We start from the raw sequence: 16,754 nt of genomic DNA on the forward strand, positions 1-16,754 counted from the left end.
GATTTTTTTTAATTTTGTCATCATGTCATCAACATATATATGTTATGGTTAAGGCAATTCTTCCTGTAGGGAAGGTTTTTATCACTGTATTCACATTTTCTAGCAGATCCTCTGAAGGTACTTGACAGCTTAGCTTTGGTAAACTCCAAGTTTACAGTTGGATCACAATCTTCCTTCTCAGGTCAGTAGCTCTTGTATTCAGGCTGTTTATATATATTGGGGCTTGGTACCCAATCTCAAATTGTGGGGGTGATGGTGACCTGTCGTCCCGGCTCCCCCTTGCCGTAGCACTGTTGTAGTATTTCATCAATATCTAGTCGTTATGATTACGAGAACTTTTATGTTAATCTAAGAGGTGTACTTCAATAATGGCAGCACACAAATCTTCACAGTACTTGTAAGTACCAGAGACATCAGTGTTAATTTTTTGTTTTTGTTTTTTAAATGTCTCCTAGAATTAAATTCAAGCTTCCACTGGAAACAGTATACTATAAAAATTCTAGACTATGCTAATTATTAGGTTCACAAATCTTCTTTAATTTCATTAATGTAAAGGGTTTATAGCGAGATTCAAACTCAAACCAAACAAAAACCAAGTGATTTTTAAGTTGAATGTACCTCAGGCAATTGTAGAAGTAACAGTCAGTCAGTCATCTTCAGATTACCACAGCTATATCCGCCGCAGCGGGTCACGGGGAGCTGGAGCCAATCTTGGCGGCATTGGGTGTGAGGCGGGGGACACTCCGAGCATGACGCGAGTGCACCACGGTATAGAAGTAACATGTTAAAGTAATATGCTTTATTTTATTTTTATTTTTTTTCCATTTGAAGACGATTAATTATCACAGTCATTTTTGAAGTCATTGTATTTGCCTTGGGGGTATCCCCAAGTCAAGCAGAACATGGCAAATGTCCATTTACATTAATGAACACATTTTTTTCAGAAAAGACAAAAGTTAGTGAACTGCTCCCTTTTGTAAATTCAGTCAGTTATTCAGCCTTTGTCTTTGTTTTTCCAGTACGACCACAGCACCTCCGTAAGCAGAAAGTGCAGGTCTTGATAAAGAGGAGTATGAGGGACAAAATAACTGCGAGGAGGAACACCAGGACATCCAGACTGTGGTACTGGTACCAGGTAAGCTCATGGGCCTGGACTCTCAGGTGCTTGGCTCCTTTGTTTCTCATGGTGAACTCGATCCAGAATACGGCCTCATCCAGAGGACTCACCGGCCGGTCATGGTGAATAGCAGACAGTCGCATAGCACTCTCCTTGTACCTGTAAATGTGGATAAATAGGGGGAAATGTGAATTAATGCATTTTTTTATTTATTAATTTTTTGCCTAATCAAAAATTAAGAGAAATTACAGCAATATTTTCTAGTTTGATGTATTGGAGATAATCATACACAGAGTTTGCGGCATTAATACCTGAAAACAAACGGTGCAGATAGGAAAGAAAGCTTACGATTTGTCATTGATGACAATGTTGATCGCATCTCTCAGATCTTCAGTCTTCAGGGAGTTCAAGTTTACGATAGTGGCAGCTCCTCTGGCTTTCATGTGGATCATGTTTTCCGGTTGATCACCAAACAATGGGATGCCCACCATAGGAACACCATGGTAAATAGCCTCATAAATCCCATTAGAGCCACCATGGGTGATGAAGGCTCTAGTCTTGGGATGACCTGGAAGGGTACCGACAAACATGAAACAAAACCAAAACAACAAACTTGGACATTACCGTCTTCAAAAGACTGGCCTCTGACTTTCAGGCTCAAATGGGCTGCTGAGTTTAGTCCTGAGGAGTTGGCTCTCCTGTGTTGAGCTATAAGCTTACACCTTGCATGAACTAACATCTGTCATGCTCTGTTACCAGGTTTGAAATGCATGGTAATCTTGTTGACTGAAAAATATCTTGTTTTCTTTTTTTCCCCTGACACACCAGCACTCTAGGGGATCCATCCATCCATCCATCCATCTATCCATCCATCCATCCATCCATCCAACCAACCATCATAATCATCTTGTCTGCAGCAGTTTTTTGACTGTGGGTCATGGGTGTTGCGGTAGCCTATCCCAGCAGGCTATGGGTAAGAGTTGGGGTACACTCTGGATGTGCTCCATCAAGGAGCCACGTGAAGGACAACCATTCATACACACAAGCACAACACCTATGGTCAATTTAAAGTGATAAATTCATCTAAACTGCATGTTTTGGAGGTGAAAGAAAGCTGGAAAACCCAAAGAGAACCTATGCAGACAGAGGTAGAACATACAAACTCCACACTGAATGGACTCGAACCTTGAACCTTCAGCACTACCCACTGATGACTGGTGTAGGGGATGGAAATGTATTACTGATTGTCTTCAGTTTCTTGTTCATTGTTGTGTTTGTTGTTAGTTTTGTTGGTCTGGACAAGCGCCCAGTTTTGATAACCACGTCTTAAGTGCCTCCCAGTTTTGTTTCTTGTCCTTGACCTTTCTCTGTATTCTGATGGGAATTTTTTAGACCAGGTGGTTTGGAATTCTAATGAGCCCAAATTTTTTGCTGTAGTGTATGATGGGAATCAAAAAGAATGTTTCGGTCAGTTGGGTTTTCTGTTCACGTCCGTCTCAAGGTGTACTGCACAGTCCATGAAGGCCGGGACATTGTCCTTAACATCTTCATGGGTGAACGTGTAGTTCAAAACCCACTCACAACGACCAGTGTTTTCAAAGATGATCAACAGAAATGGGAGGAGTCTATATATTTCCAAATTATTTGCTTTTTCAGAAAATTTAAATGTGTTAAATAATGTAGTAATTAATGACTGTGATGGACACTGTTTTTCATTTTGTAGTCTAGATCATGAGGACTACTGTGTCAAAGGCATGTTCTGTTAATAGTTTTACTCACCCAGTAGGTCATTCTGAGGGATCCAGTTATATATTCTAGTGTTGGCAGCCAGATTCTTTGGTTTGTCTCCATTGTATTTCCATAGCACCTAACAATGAAAAAAACATTTTGAAAATCAGTTATTTTCTTTTATTTTCACAGAATGTTTGAAGAACCTTTTTGAGAAAGCTTAAGATTTTCTTACATGTTTTATTACTTCTCTTTGCCTTAAGTCCTTCAAAGTTTATTGATCATCCAGGAAGAAATTTCAGGTCATTGTAACTTTACTACCCTTGAGCAATTATTGATGTATTTTGCCTTTGTGCTGATTTGTGACACATCTTATCCCAGTTACAAGCTATCTGTAGTCAACAGTTAAAAGAGAAAACCAAAACAGATAACTCATGTAATACTTGAAACTGATTCAGTGATTATTAACATGAGATGTTTTGGGTATATTAGAGCGGCATGGTGGCGCAGAGGGTAGCATTTTCTCCACACAGCAAGGTGGTTCCAGGTTTTGCCTCCTGCTTTTTGCAGAGTTTGCATGTTCTCCCTGTGTCTGCGTGGGTTCTTTCCTGTTTCTCCAGCTTCCTCCAACCTCCAACAACATGCGATTTGGGCGTGAGGCAGTGTCCCCCTGCCTCACGCCCAAGCCAGTTGGGGTAGGCCCCAGCTCCCCTTGACAGAGGAAGAAGTGGTTGAGAAGAGGGATGGATGGATAGATGGGTATATTTAACCATTCTTGAAGACGGAGGGAGGGATGTATACTGCCACCAGCAATATGGCAGAAAACTCCCTGGGCAGGTAGAATGGCCCGCTGTACAGGTAGAATGGCCGGTTCTGAAGAACTGAAGAAGACTCTTGGATGAGAGACGAAACGTCTTCAAGAACTTTCTTAACGTCCAGTGTATAGACTCAACAGCTTTTGGACACCCCCTCCTGGCGACCAGGCGTTGACGCTTTCTCCAGACTACGTGAGGCAAGTCCTCAGAAGGACCAATGCCCGAAAAGCCCCAGGTCCTGACAACATTCTTGGTCGTATCCTGAGAGACTGTGCTGATGAGCTCACAGATGTCTTCACAGACATCTTCAACATCTCCCTGAGCCAGGCTGTTGTCCCCACCTGCCTCAAAGCCACCACCTTCATCCCAGTCCCGAAGAAGTCACCCCCATCTGGCTTCAACGACTACCACCCACTTGCACTCACTCCCATCCTCACGAAGTGCTTCGAGCGACTAGTCCTGCACCACATCAAATCTGCCCTCCCTTCAACCCTGGACCCTTTTCAGTTTGCTTACCGGTCCAACCGCTCGACCGATGACGCCATCTCCACTGCCTTACATTCAACCCTCACCCACCTGGAGACCAAAGACTTGTACGCCAGAATGCTGTTCATCGACTTCAGCTCAGCATTCAACACAATCATCCCCCAGCAGCTCATCCACAAACTGGACCAGCTCAGACTCAACACCTCCATATGCAACTGGCTGCTTGACTTCCTGACAGGGAGACCATAGGCAGTTCGAGTTGGTAACAACACCTCCAGCACCATCACGCTGACCATGGGAGCCCCCCAAGGATGCGTACTGAGCCCCCTCCTCTTCACTCTGCTAACCCATGACTGTACACCGACTTCCAGCTCCAACCTCTTCATCAAGTTTGCAGACGACACGACTGTAGTGGGTCTCATCAACAACAATGATGAGACAGCCTACAGAAATGAGGTGAGCCGTCTGGCTATGTGGTGCAAGGACAACAATCTCCATCTGAATGTGGAGAAGACGAAGGAGATTGTTGTGGACTTCAGGCGAACACGTACTCAGCATGCTCCACTAACCATTGATGGTGCTGCAGTGGAAAGGGTCAGCAGCACCAAGTTCCTGGGTGTGCACATCTCCGAGGACCTGTCCTGGGACCGTAACACCACATCGCTGGCCAAAAAGCCCAACAGTGCCTCTACTTCCTCCGCAAACTGAGGAGAGCGAGAGCCCAACTCCCCATCATGCTCACCTTCTACAGAGGCACCATTGAGAGCATCTTAACCAGCTGCATCAGCGTGTGGTACGGCACCTGCACCGTTTCCTGCCGTAAGACCCTGCAGCGCATCGTCAGAGCAGCTGAAAAGATCACTGGTGTCTCCCTTCCCTCACAGACATTTACACCCGCCTCACCCGCAAAGCCATCAGCATTGCAGGTGATCCCACCCACCCCTCTCACAGCCTTTTCAGCCTGCTGCCATCAGATAGGAGACTGCAGAGTCTGCGGGCCAGAACCAGAAGGCTCAAGGACAGTTTCTTTCACCAGGCGGTCAGGAGGCTCAACTCCCTCCCTGCTCTGCCCTCTGCCATAGCCTTGAACTCTACCCTCACACTGCCCTTCCCTCTCCCCAGCACCTGACTACCTCTCTCTATGTCCCCCCATCAACTCAGGGACTACGCACACGTCACTTCCCCTATGGGATTAAGGAGTGTATAGAGATGTTTACCATCCCTTCTGTTTCGTCTAATACTTGTGCTGTAATACGTCTAATACGTGCTGTACTGTCTGATGTACTGTCTGTGTTGTACTGCCTGTTGTACTGCTTGTGTTGTCCTGCCTGTGTTGTCCTGCCTGTTTTATACTGCCTATGTTGTACTGCCTGTGTTGCCCTGTGTTGCCCTGCCTGTGTTGTCCTGCCTGTGTTGTACTACCTGTGTTGTACTGTCTGTGTTGTACTGCCTGTTGTACTGTCTGTGTTGTACTGCCTGTTGTACTGCCTGTTTACCGTGGGTCAGAGAAAACTGCAATTTCATCTGTGCTGTATGTCATGCATATACGGTACATTTGACAATAAAGCTGACTTTGACAAAGCCCCTGCATCCGAGCTCCACTGAGTGAATAGTTGTTGACCAGCCTCCTCCTCTGTACTCCTCCGCCAAGTCGTACCACTTGAACTTGTGTGCTCCTGGTATCCGCTCTTCCCAGGGCACAGTCAGTTCAATGATTAGGACTTTCTTTGCAGCTGTGGACCACATCAGAATGTCCGGCCTAAGAGTTGTTAATGTGATCTCAGTTTGAAAGACTAGCTGCTTGTCCAGGTCGACTCGCGTTTCCAATCTCTTTCCAGGGGTAAGCAGACATTCCGATCTTCCCTACACTTTCTGACCTGCCTCTCCTGGTTTGATGAAGGCAATTTTTTGCCGATGGGACTCAGAGGAGTTGTTTGCCCTGACTCTGCATCTTTCCAACTGCTCTGCCAGCTTCCTCAGCACCTGATTGTGCTGCCACCGGAAGCGGCCCTGTGTCAGTGTGATGTTGCACCCTGACAGGATGTGTTGGAGACCTGCATTGCCCTTGCTGCACAGGTAGCACTTACCCTCACTTCCAAACCACCAAGTGAGGTTTTGGGGGCATGGGAGGGTGTCATAGGCTGCCCACACAAGGAAGCTGAGTCGCGATTGTGGAGTTCGCCAGATGTCATCTCAGGTTATGACTCTGTTGATGGTGTCCTCCCAGCGAGTCCATGCTCCTTGCTTACCCTGGGGCACGGCCTTGATGAGGTAGCTGACCTTCTCCCCTTGTGAGACCTCATCCACCCCCATGGTTTTCCTCTGCTCCCTTGTGGCTTTGGACCAGAACTGGACAGGTTGCCCCCAGCCCAACCCTGCTCGGCCAACTTGGACTCTCCCCAGAACCTCCTTGTGTGTCAGCCTAGAGACGGCTTGCTCCACTTCCTCCTGGGCTCTCCATTTCCGCCCGGTATGGACAGTCACCACTGTGTCCTTCACCACTTCGTCTCTGGATTCCCTCAGTTCAAGGACCAGGCGGGTTTTCTCCTGCTTGTATCCTAGGTTGATCCACTTCAGAGGAAGCTGTGGGATGTTCTTTCCGAACAGGCCTGTGTCTGAGAAGCAGCGAGGAAGGCCCAACCACTTCCTGATGTGCTTGCTGGCAATGACGTCCATCTTGCTGACTAGGGAAGATGGAATTTCCCCTACTTTCAGTGGCCACATCACACGCTGGAAGAGTGTGAATTGGTAACACCACACCTTCAGTTTCCCCGGGAGTTGGCTATTGTCAATCTTTGCAAGACCCTCTCTCAGCTGTTTTTGAACTGCTCGTCTCAACTGCTTGTCCGAGAGTTCTGGTGTGTACTCCCTCCCGAGGCTTCCGATGGGCTGCTCTGCCAGGAGTGGTATGGTCTCTCCTCCCACCGTGAACACCGTCCTGTCATCCCTCACCCCTTTCCTGATCGAAAGGCTCCTGGACTTTGCAGGCTTGATCTTCATCCTTGCCCAGACTGTCAGTTCATCGAACCGCTTGAGGAGTCATGCTGTACATGGAGAGGTTTGAAGGATGCTTGTCACGTCATCCATGTATCCTCTCAGAGTGGGGAGTCTCCCTCTTGATGGTGATTTCAGGCCTCTGGCCATTTGCCTCGCTCCGATCAGCAACACGATGAGCGACAAATGCAGCCACAAAGAGAATCGGTGATATCGAGCAGCCCATGGCGATTCCGACTTCCAGCCGCTGCCACCCAGACATATAGCCATTTACGGTGAAGCACATAGGCAGGTTGTTGAAGTACTTGGCTATGATGTTACTGACACACTCAGGCACGTGGAAGAATTCCAACGCAAACTCGACTAGCTTGTGTGGTACTGAGCCATAGGCCTTGCTGACCAGCAAGGTCGAGCCATACCACGTGTAGGTCACTCCTCTACCTCTTAGCGTGCTGTATCTGCTCCTAGATCACAGATGCATGTTCAATGCAGCCCGGAAATCCTGGCAGACCAGCTTTTTGACAACTTGTGTCAATGTAGCTGTTGATGCTGAGGAAGTTCGCCATTCTCCTTGCCAGGACCAGGAAAAAGACTTTCTCCTCCACGTTCAACAGAGCAATTTTTCCTGAACTGACTGAGCTCTCTGGAATTTTGCTCCTTAGGAATAAATATTCCAACTGCCTCTTGCCACTCTGCTGGAATTTCTTGTTTCTTCCATGCGATACTCCGACACTCATAAGCTTCCACAAGATGTTTGTCACTTGGGGGTAGCTCTTGTAGACCTCGTATGGGAGCCCATTCGGACCTGGTGCCGAAGCTGATCTGGCCTTTTTCAGGACGTCGCTCACCTCACACAGCCTGGGTGGAGAGGTGTTGAAAGGGGACCTTGGGGAGTCTGGACGTGGCACATGGCCTGGTGAGCCAAGTGGTAGTGCTCTAGCTGCATCCGTGTACTGGCCTTTGATGTAATGCTCCAGATCCTCCTTCGAGATTGATAGCTTGCCACTTCTCTTTTTGTCCAGCAGCTGACGGCCAAACCGGAAAGGATCTTTGAAGAAGTCTTTCTGTTTCTTCTCCTTCCGCTTCCAGCGTTTCCTAGGTCTCTCTGCCCGACGCAGTTTGGCAAGCCTCTGCTTGTTGTCCTCCCACAGCACCTTGGGGTCTTCTTTCTCATCTGGGGCTGCTTTCCTCCACCTCTTTTGCAGTTGGCGGCTTTTACTTACAAGCTCATCAATGGATCTCTCCCTCCAGCCTTTCTGCTTTTGGACTGAGGCTCGCTTGGTCGTGCATTCTCCAAACCTCTCCCTGCACTCCTCATAGATAATATTGCTTATCAAGGTTAACTAATGTTCAGCTGTTCCTCATAATGAATGCCCCAGCACTTCTTTCAGATAATCATCCAGCCTGCGCCACTCCTCTTTGTCCTTTGCCATTGGCCACTTGATCTTCCCGCGCCTTTCTTGATGTTTTCGCTGGCTCTCTGGCTGTGCAACTCTCAGGGGGACAGCATGAACATCACTCTTGGGAGCTTCCGCCACCTCCTCTCCTGCCTCCGCTGAGGTTTCCTTCTCAGCATTGCTAGGTCCCGCTGCGCTGTGGTTTTGGGTCTGGATTTGGGTCTCTTCGGTCTGACCTGCTGAAGCAGTGTGGTGATACTGGTTGGGAGTCCTCCCACACTTAATCTTCCCTTGATGGATCCGCAGCCCTTTGAATGAAGTCACCTTCTGCCACCCGCATTTACACGTTTGGAGAACCTTCTCATTATCATTGTTCATTCCGTTTGTTACCGTTTGATCCGTCAGAGTAGGCCTATCTTTCATCCCACCTCTCGGAGGGCCTTCGGGTTGTTTTCCTTTATGCCTTGTCGTAGTCAGATTGGAGGTGCTTCCTCGTGAGAAGCTAGTGGGTAAGGTGACTAACCGCCCACTCCTGTTATGGTCTCTCCCGTCGTCCACCGGTCTTTTCCGATTTCCCACCAGACTTTCCTGGCTGCTAACTGCTCTTTCACCGTAGTCGCTGGTTCCCCAGACGTGTAATTTAGATGATACAGGTTTACTACTTGGCATTTTCTGCCTGTTGCACATCCTCCACTGCACTTTGAGATCAGCTGCAGGGTCGTCAGCTGGTGCCACCGTTCACTAATGTTTCGCCCCCTAGCCAGGACACCTCCCGGTGGGGGGGCAGTGGCTATGTGGGGATGTCTCCCCACGCCACTCCCTGCAACTGATCTCACAGGGGTGTTGAGCGCCAACTGCTGTCCCTCCTTCGTAACCACATCCAGAAACTTGCTTTTTCTGCCTCTTCTGCTAGCTCCTTGATGGCCCTCTTCAGGCTGTGACCATTAAGGTTGGTGCTGTGTACATTCATTCATTCACTTTCAACTGCTAATTCCACTTATTACAGGTGATGGGGTTGGCTGAAGCCTATCCCAGCTGACTTGTGGGCGATGGACACTCTGAGCACAATGCCAGTGCACTGCGGAGCCTCATGGAAGACAAACACCCACTCATTCACACATTCACATCTATGGGCAATCCAGAAACAATCAATTCATCTAAGTTGCATTTTTTTGGAGGTGGGAGAATGCCAGAGAACCCGGAGAGAACCCATGCAGACATGGGGGAGAACATAAAAAATCCATACAGAGCAGGAAACAAACCCAGAACCATCTTGCTGTGAAGCGACAGCGCAACCCACTGCGCTACTGTGCTACCCAGTGCTGTGTACATTTCAGCAATTTTACTTCTTTAATCCTTTAAATCTTCTGACAGGCTGACATCACAGGTGATATCAAAAGTTGACTAATACTGTGTGTTCTTCTCCACATAAAAGTTACAGACTGGTAGTGTTATTCCAGGTTCATAGAGTGAAATTGTTTGGAGTATGTTATTGTAGCATTCAGTCCAGTGAATCGAAATCTGTTGCATCAGAATTGTGCAAAACTGAGATATTGTTTTTTGTGGAGTTTTGATAACTGTGAAATCATGTTCTGCTCAATATGCAGTACATTATTTTGGTTATGTTTGCACAAACGTGATTTCATACTGGCACACAACGTCAAATTTCTGCTGACAAGGGTTCTGAGCTTCTAACCTTTTGTGGGATCTGAGAGAGGGCTGAGACTATCATATTTTCCTTCTCTGAGCTGATATTCTTAATAAATGATCCCAAACTGAAGACCACAATGCCAGCATTTCCAGAACTTTGCACAAACTCTTCCATATCCTGCAAAGAAGGAATTAATACTGGTTAGTTTACATGTAAGTAATACCTTTTATTTTATTTTTTTTTACGTTTAATGGTGTAACAAAACATGAATCAGCTTGTGGCGGTGGAGACAGACTTACCTCTGGTAAAGGTTTAGCAGGTCTGCAGTGAATCCCACCAACAAATTTAAAGTTGGGGAGGAAAGGACGAGGGAAATTAAAGTCCCAGTAGGTTCTCATTAGCCACATATCTGCTCTACCCATAATGTCACAGGCACTGGTTGGAGTTCCTGTCACAAACAATGAATCAGTCACCCATGTTCGCCAATGTAACTTGTAAATAAGATGAGCAGCTTTTATTTATGTTTTCATAGTTCATAAAAATGTCTACTTACACTAGTGGCTGAGTTACTCACCTATGATGTCAGAGTAATACTTATCTAAGTGTTTCCAAAAAATATATTCCAACACAGTATCCTGTGTTGCGTAGAAAATGAAATTCCACACTCTTTCCAAGAAATCCATCTTATCAGTCAGTTTGCTCATAGCACCAGGGACAAAAGAAGGTGGAGCAGGTACTTGACCACAATATCTCTCCCAGTTACTGCCAAGGGAAAAGCGCAAGGAGAAGATCAGGGGGATGCCCAAAATCTCTGCTGTTAAGTCACTGCCAGGGAAGACGGGGTCAGCGAGTAGGAGGTCATATTTGCCTTCCTTAAGCTTCTTCATTACAGTGTCTGATTTCAGCACACCATCCAGATACTCCAATGAATACTGCAAGTTGACCACCATCAGTTCCATGAATCTGATGTAAATCTGCAAGTAGTTCATATGAGGCATCTCATATATTGAGAAATGAAGAAAATCTTCCACAAATTCCTCCATGACCTCCATTGATACAGTGACATTGAAAGGTTTGTAGTGAAATCGTGCAGGCTCACTGGCATTCATAAACATTGATGTACTCGGCACCAGAACTGTCACCTGGTGTCCCCTGTCAATCAGCTTCTCCAGCACTGGCTTCATGTTAATCCAGTGGCTGCCTTCGCTGTACCACACCAAAACATTCCCTCCATTTGTGCTCCATGTTATACAAAGTAGCAGCAGCATGCAAACAAAGAGATGCTCTTTGGCCTTCATAATGGTGGTTATCGTGGGACAACGGTTACTGCTACCTGATAGCTTTTAAAGGGTCTGCTCCTAGATAATTATTAACTTAGAAAAAAATGAACTCTGTTTTAATAGCTGATTTTTTTTTCCATGACAAGAGGACATCTGCCATATCTGAGAATGATCTTTGGGCATAAAATAAGGTTCAAAGAAAATATAAAAGAAAATTCTTTCAGCTATGAAAATGTGGAAGAATATCACACAACAGGACAATGGTTTATTTACTTCTACAGGAACATGGTTGCCCAGGGTAAAAAATTTCAGATGCTAAACATTAGGGATGTTTAGCAACCTGTTTAGCTGTACTTGGAATAGGTGGGGCTTAAACAGAAGTAGGTGTGGTTTTACCTGAAATGGGTGGGGCTTAAATTGGTACATTATTTTAGGTCTGAAATTTATATGGTTTAATCATAAGTTACTATATTATTTATTTTAAAACTATTTAAAAAACAGCCTCAAAATTGAGATTCAAATCAATGGTTTTGATCACAGAAGTATGAACTATTTACTAGTTTTTCATGAACTCAGAACATGAATATTCTTAAGTGTATGAATGAATATTTACAGAAAAGTCTTAGAATTAAGATTCAATGCTTTTGATCACAATAGTAAAGGAACTATTTACAGAACAAGCTTTTTATGAACATGAAGTGCATTTAATACACAAATGCAATAGGAAAATATGAACTACATAGTATGCATGAACAAGAATTGTCAAACCCAACACAACTTTCTAATTGTTTTTTTTTTCTTTTTCCGATCAACCTTTTTAAAATTATTTTTACCACCTAATGTTCTTTCTATTTTTTCACACAAAGTTAGTTTATTAAGGTGTGCGCATGTGTTTTTATGTGTATCTGTCTGTGTATGTGTGTGTGACTGAGTTACTGTGTGAGAGGGAGAAAGAGTGAGAGAGCATGTGTGTGTGTGTGTGTGTGTGTTCCTGTATGTGTGCGCGCGCTATGTTACAGTTAAAATATCTATACAGTATATAAATGACTAATTTGAGCTGAAGTGAGAAAGTGTCAAACTAAGAGCAAATACTCTTAATGCTTGACTCTTAGTCAATGCAACACGAGCAGTTTTCAGCTCTGTCTGGTTAAATGCACCACGTACGTGCAACAAAAAACAAACACGTTCACCAAGTAACCCTAAATAGACTGAAATAGAGCTAAAGAGAGCAATGTGAGCTACAGTGAAGCTACGCATAGAGATCAGTCAATGTCTGTGTATGTGTGCGACAGTGGGGCAGCGTCAGCGAGAGGACTGGGGGGTGGCATGGGTGGGTGGTGGGTGGCTCCCCTTACCCCATGCCCCTTGTGCCTGTCCTGGGTGTCTTGGCAGTGACAGCCGCTGCCTCCTATTGGTCTCTGGGTCTACATGGTTCTTGGTGCCCCCTGTGGTTCTTCAGGTGATGGCTTCTGGATGCTCCTGGCTGCCCGGGGTTGGTGTTACTCTGCTAGCCTTGCCCTGCTGGTTTCTATCAGCTTCTCTGGGCGTCGGTTTCCATCACACATACAAGTTGGTTCAGGGCTTACCAGCTTCTGTCGAGTCCAATTGTTGAGAACCATTGGGTCCCGTCAGAATGTGATGAGTCTCTCATCAGACATCACAATCTCATGCCCTCTATCTTCCTTTTGCACTGTTTTCCTCTGGTGGCCTATTCTATACTGTCAGGACCTCCACTAATCTGGTGTTCTATAACATTGGTGTTAAGGTATCAGTTGTGAGATATAATAAAACAGCTCAAATCTCTCACTCCAACAGCACTGCCTGCCTATCCACTACCTTGTTTGTGTTTCCTCTTCCTGTCTCCTTTTGCTTCCCCCCTCAACTCATAGAGGTGCAACACTTCCCTCTCTGGTTCACAATAAGAAATTCTAATAAAGACTGACAACTTAGATCCCAGAGAGGACTGGTGATGGTCACATGCAAAAAGTTGACACACAATCTCACAATCTGCTACCTTAGTGCAGGCCATACCACACCACGCACACTCACAACAGTCACAGCAAACTCAGTTGCAGCACAGCTGGTGTTAAATGACCCACAGGAAAGCACCGCCAGACAGTGGTACCAAACCACCCACACCCAGCAAGTGACCTTACCCAGTCCTTAGACCTAGAAGAACTTGAACCAGCTCTGTGTTTACTGACACCTGGGAAAGCAGCAGGAATCAATAAAGTACGGCGTTTATAACTTCTCACGGAAGGTGACAAAAATCATCAATTCTGAAGAGGTGTCAGCCCTATTTCTTTTATTGTCTCTCGCACTGAATAACCCTGCAGCCACACCTTTTATAGACATCACACACCTAAGTCACAGAACAACCCACTGAAATGACCATTTATGACACCACAGCTAGAGAAAAAAAAATACAGAAATATACTAACACACCACTAGATGTTTCATCACTACTATATAAAATGGGCTATTTTCTAGCAGAGATGGCATTACAATGAAACAAGTCTCGTTTTAATATGAAAAATAAAATAAAATGCTTGTATTCACCAAAACAGCTGTTCAAAAGGGCGATTCAAATGGAAAATCCATTCTCCTCTCTTTCCTCTAGAACATTTCGGTTACTTGGTTGTAAAGTTTATCTGTATGTTGTAATTCCAGCAATATTTACATGGAGGCCAGTGCTGAAATCGTGTCTGTCCATTCTCTCTTGTCTTACAAGAACTAGCTTCTTTTCAAATGTGAATCTTGAAAATAGCGTTGGTATTATACTGGCAACCAAATCTTCATTTTGCCCTCCTTCAGCCATTGTGGCAGCAAAAAACAAGTAGGTTTTTCAGTTCCAAACGCATGCAGACTTCTCCTAAAGCTCTATGCTCTAATGGTAACCCGACTCTTGTGATCTGCATAATGCCGCCTTCTCAGAGTGAGTATCCAATCACAGGACATGTACATGTCAGGAGAACGTGGGTTAACTAGCAGGTCCTAGAAGGCCAAGTTACTATTGATTTGCTATTGCGTCTGTCTATTAACTATATGTGCCCGTTTTCTCACAGTGCAGGCAGTCCTGCATTCATGATACAGTACTTAAGGGGCCTGGGCAGATTTCATTCAATTTGGCAAGACAAGCTGGCTGAATTCTGATTGGTTAAAAACGCATTAATCTAAAAATAGAACATTGGCCCAGTGTTGGCCTATGTCATATTATATCCTAGTGTGTGGAAAGTGGAAAATGAATTTGAGAGAAGTGATAGTTCTGTTAGGAACAGAACTGTATGTAGTTACTTAAAGAGTGTTTTTGTCAGATGTCCAAGGAGCATTTTGGATAGTACATCGATTGTCCCATTCCAAATGGAAACTGTAGCTGGATAGACTGTTTGTGCAAGCCAACTAGTTTCACTAAGAATTTGTTGTCGTTCTCAGTCTCATTCCTGCTGTTTGTACTCACTGCTCAAAAACATGAAAATTGTTGGAACAGTTATGACACTCTAAAATTATGTTAACTGGGAAGTCCATGTATAGTTGTTTGTTCTCCTAATATAGCAGATGCCTTACGCCATATTGTTCACGTGATTCCTTCTGGCAGAACCTCCGTGATTGGTTGGGCACTGTGATTGGTTGGGCGCTTGATTGACAGGTAGTGAGAGGAGTTGGGGACACCCACTACCTGGGTGTCCCCAACTCCACCCACTGAAGTGAGCTTATTCAAATATATAGATGGGAAAATATAAATAAATATATTTATTTAAGGAAAATACATTAAAATATAATTAACTTTTATCATAAATATCATTTCTGATTATTTTAGGTCAGCAGAGACCTAAAAAAGAGAAGGCTTTGCTGGCACTGACCACCTACCACTGCCAAACAGTTACAGACTGCTCTCCTTCCTTTGTATAATCTACAAGCTGTGCGAGGCTATTACTCCAACACCTAACACCCCTCATAGACCCCATGCTTACTAAAGATCAAGCTGGTTTCCGCGCTGGCCACCCCTGTACTGGGCAGCTACTGAACCTCTCCCAACACTTAGAGGATGGTTTTGAGCGCAAGCTCATTACCTGAGCAGCTTTCAGAGATGTAACGGCTGCCTAAGACATTGTCTAGCACCGTGTCATGATCAGAAAACTTCTGGACATGACTGGCAACCTCGACCTCTGCCAAGTCATAAAAAGCCTCCTCCACAACAGGCGCTTCTCTGTTCAACTAAAAGCAACAGGAAAAGCAAGTGAAAAGTCTAAAAGAACGGATTACCACAAGGCAACGTACTGGCCCCTCTCCTCTTCAATATCTCTGCTTCATCTATTCTGATGATCTCTGCATCACTACTTAACAAGAGAACTTCAACATCAAAACCACCCTGGAAAGGGCCCTCCAAGACATGTCCACCTACTAAAGAAACAACCACCTAAAACCCAACCAATCAAAAACCCAGCTATGCACCTGAAAAACTGAGATGCAGGAAGACAACTTAACGTCTCATGGGACAGGCACAAACTCCCAAATCATTTCCATCCTGTGTACCTTGGAGTCACATTAGACATGATTCTTTCAAAACCCACTTTCAGAACACAAAAGCCAAGGTCAACACCCACAATAATGTTATGAGCAAACTGGTGAACTCAAATTGGGGTATTGATCCACCAACCATCCATGCCACAGCCCTAGTCCTGTGTTTCTCCACGGCTGAGTATGTGTGCTCAAGCTGCAGCAACTCCCACCACACCAAACTGATAGACACAGCCCTCAACAACACCTGCCGCATCATCAGGGGCTGAGGAGAACAATAGTCCTGTGCCTTTACGCACTTGGCCAGCATTGCCACCCCTCACATCAGACGCTCCATTGTTGCACAAGATGAGCGGAGAGCACAGGAGTCTGATATGAGGTGCCCATTTTACGTTCACACAGCACCCATATCCAGACTAAAATTTGGAGCCAGCGTCCTACACACAGTCCCCCCTCTTCCGTCTATCAAGGAATCAGCCTGGACCAACATGTGGAGGCTCAAATAGCACCAATACAACCACCAAGCCCAAGAATAGAAGAAGAGAGGAATAACACCAGAGGAATGCCTCGCCAGCGGACACGATGTCCCATCGCCGACCTGGACGACCCTCAACAGACTATGAGCAGAACAGGGAAGGTGGGGACACGTGTGGCTCTGGAACAGTACAGACAATACCACACCTGGTGAAACGTCACAACGCCCCCTAGTGCAGCCCCCAGAACCTGGCTGAGCTGACTCCATCAGCTGCATCCTGCGCCAGACACTGG

The 16,754-nt window shown here is 45.5% G+C and overlaps 1 protein-coding gene across 3 annotated transcripts; it reads right to left on the reverse strand.

Annotated features, from left to right (window-relative positions):
• Positions 1-990: 990 nt before the first annotated feature.
• On the reverse strand, positions 991-16,245 carry LOC137593090 (UDP-glucuronosyltransferase 2A1-like). 3 transcript variants are annotated; one of them, XM_068311692.1, is made up of 8 exons: positions 16,202-16,245; positions 13,910-13,915; positions 10,763-11,427; positions 10,488-10,636; positions 10,234-10,365; positions 2,897-2,984; positions 1,466-1,685; positions 991-1,276 (listed from the first exon to the last, which is right to left on the reverse strand). In XM_068311692.1, the coding sequence occupies exons 1-8, from the start codon at positions 16,243-16,245 to the stop codon at positions 991-993; spliced, it is 1,590 nt and encodes a 529-aa protein (XP_068167793.1). The 3 variants fall into 3 exon arrangements, with proteins under 3 accessions (XP_068167793.1, XP_068167794.1, XP_068167791.1); XM_068311693.1 differs by lacking the exon at positions 13,910-13,915 and adding an exon at positions 15,332-15,337; XM_068311690.1 differs by lacking the exons at positions 13,910-13,915; positions 16,202-16,245 and having other exon boundaries at positions 10,763-11,486.
• Positions 16,246-16,754: the final 509 nt, after the last annotated feature.

Source organism: Antennarius striatus, chromosome 3, assembly GCF_040054535.1.
Source record: "Antennarius striatus isolate MH-2024 chromosome 3, ASM4005453v1, whole genome shotgun sequence".
In the NCBI taxonomy this organism is placed as follows: Eukaryota; Metazoa; Chordata; class Actinopteri; order Lophiiformes; family Antennariidae; genus Antennarius; species Antennarius striatus.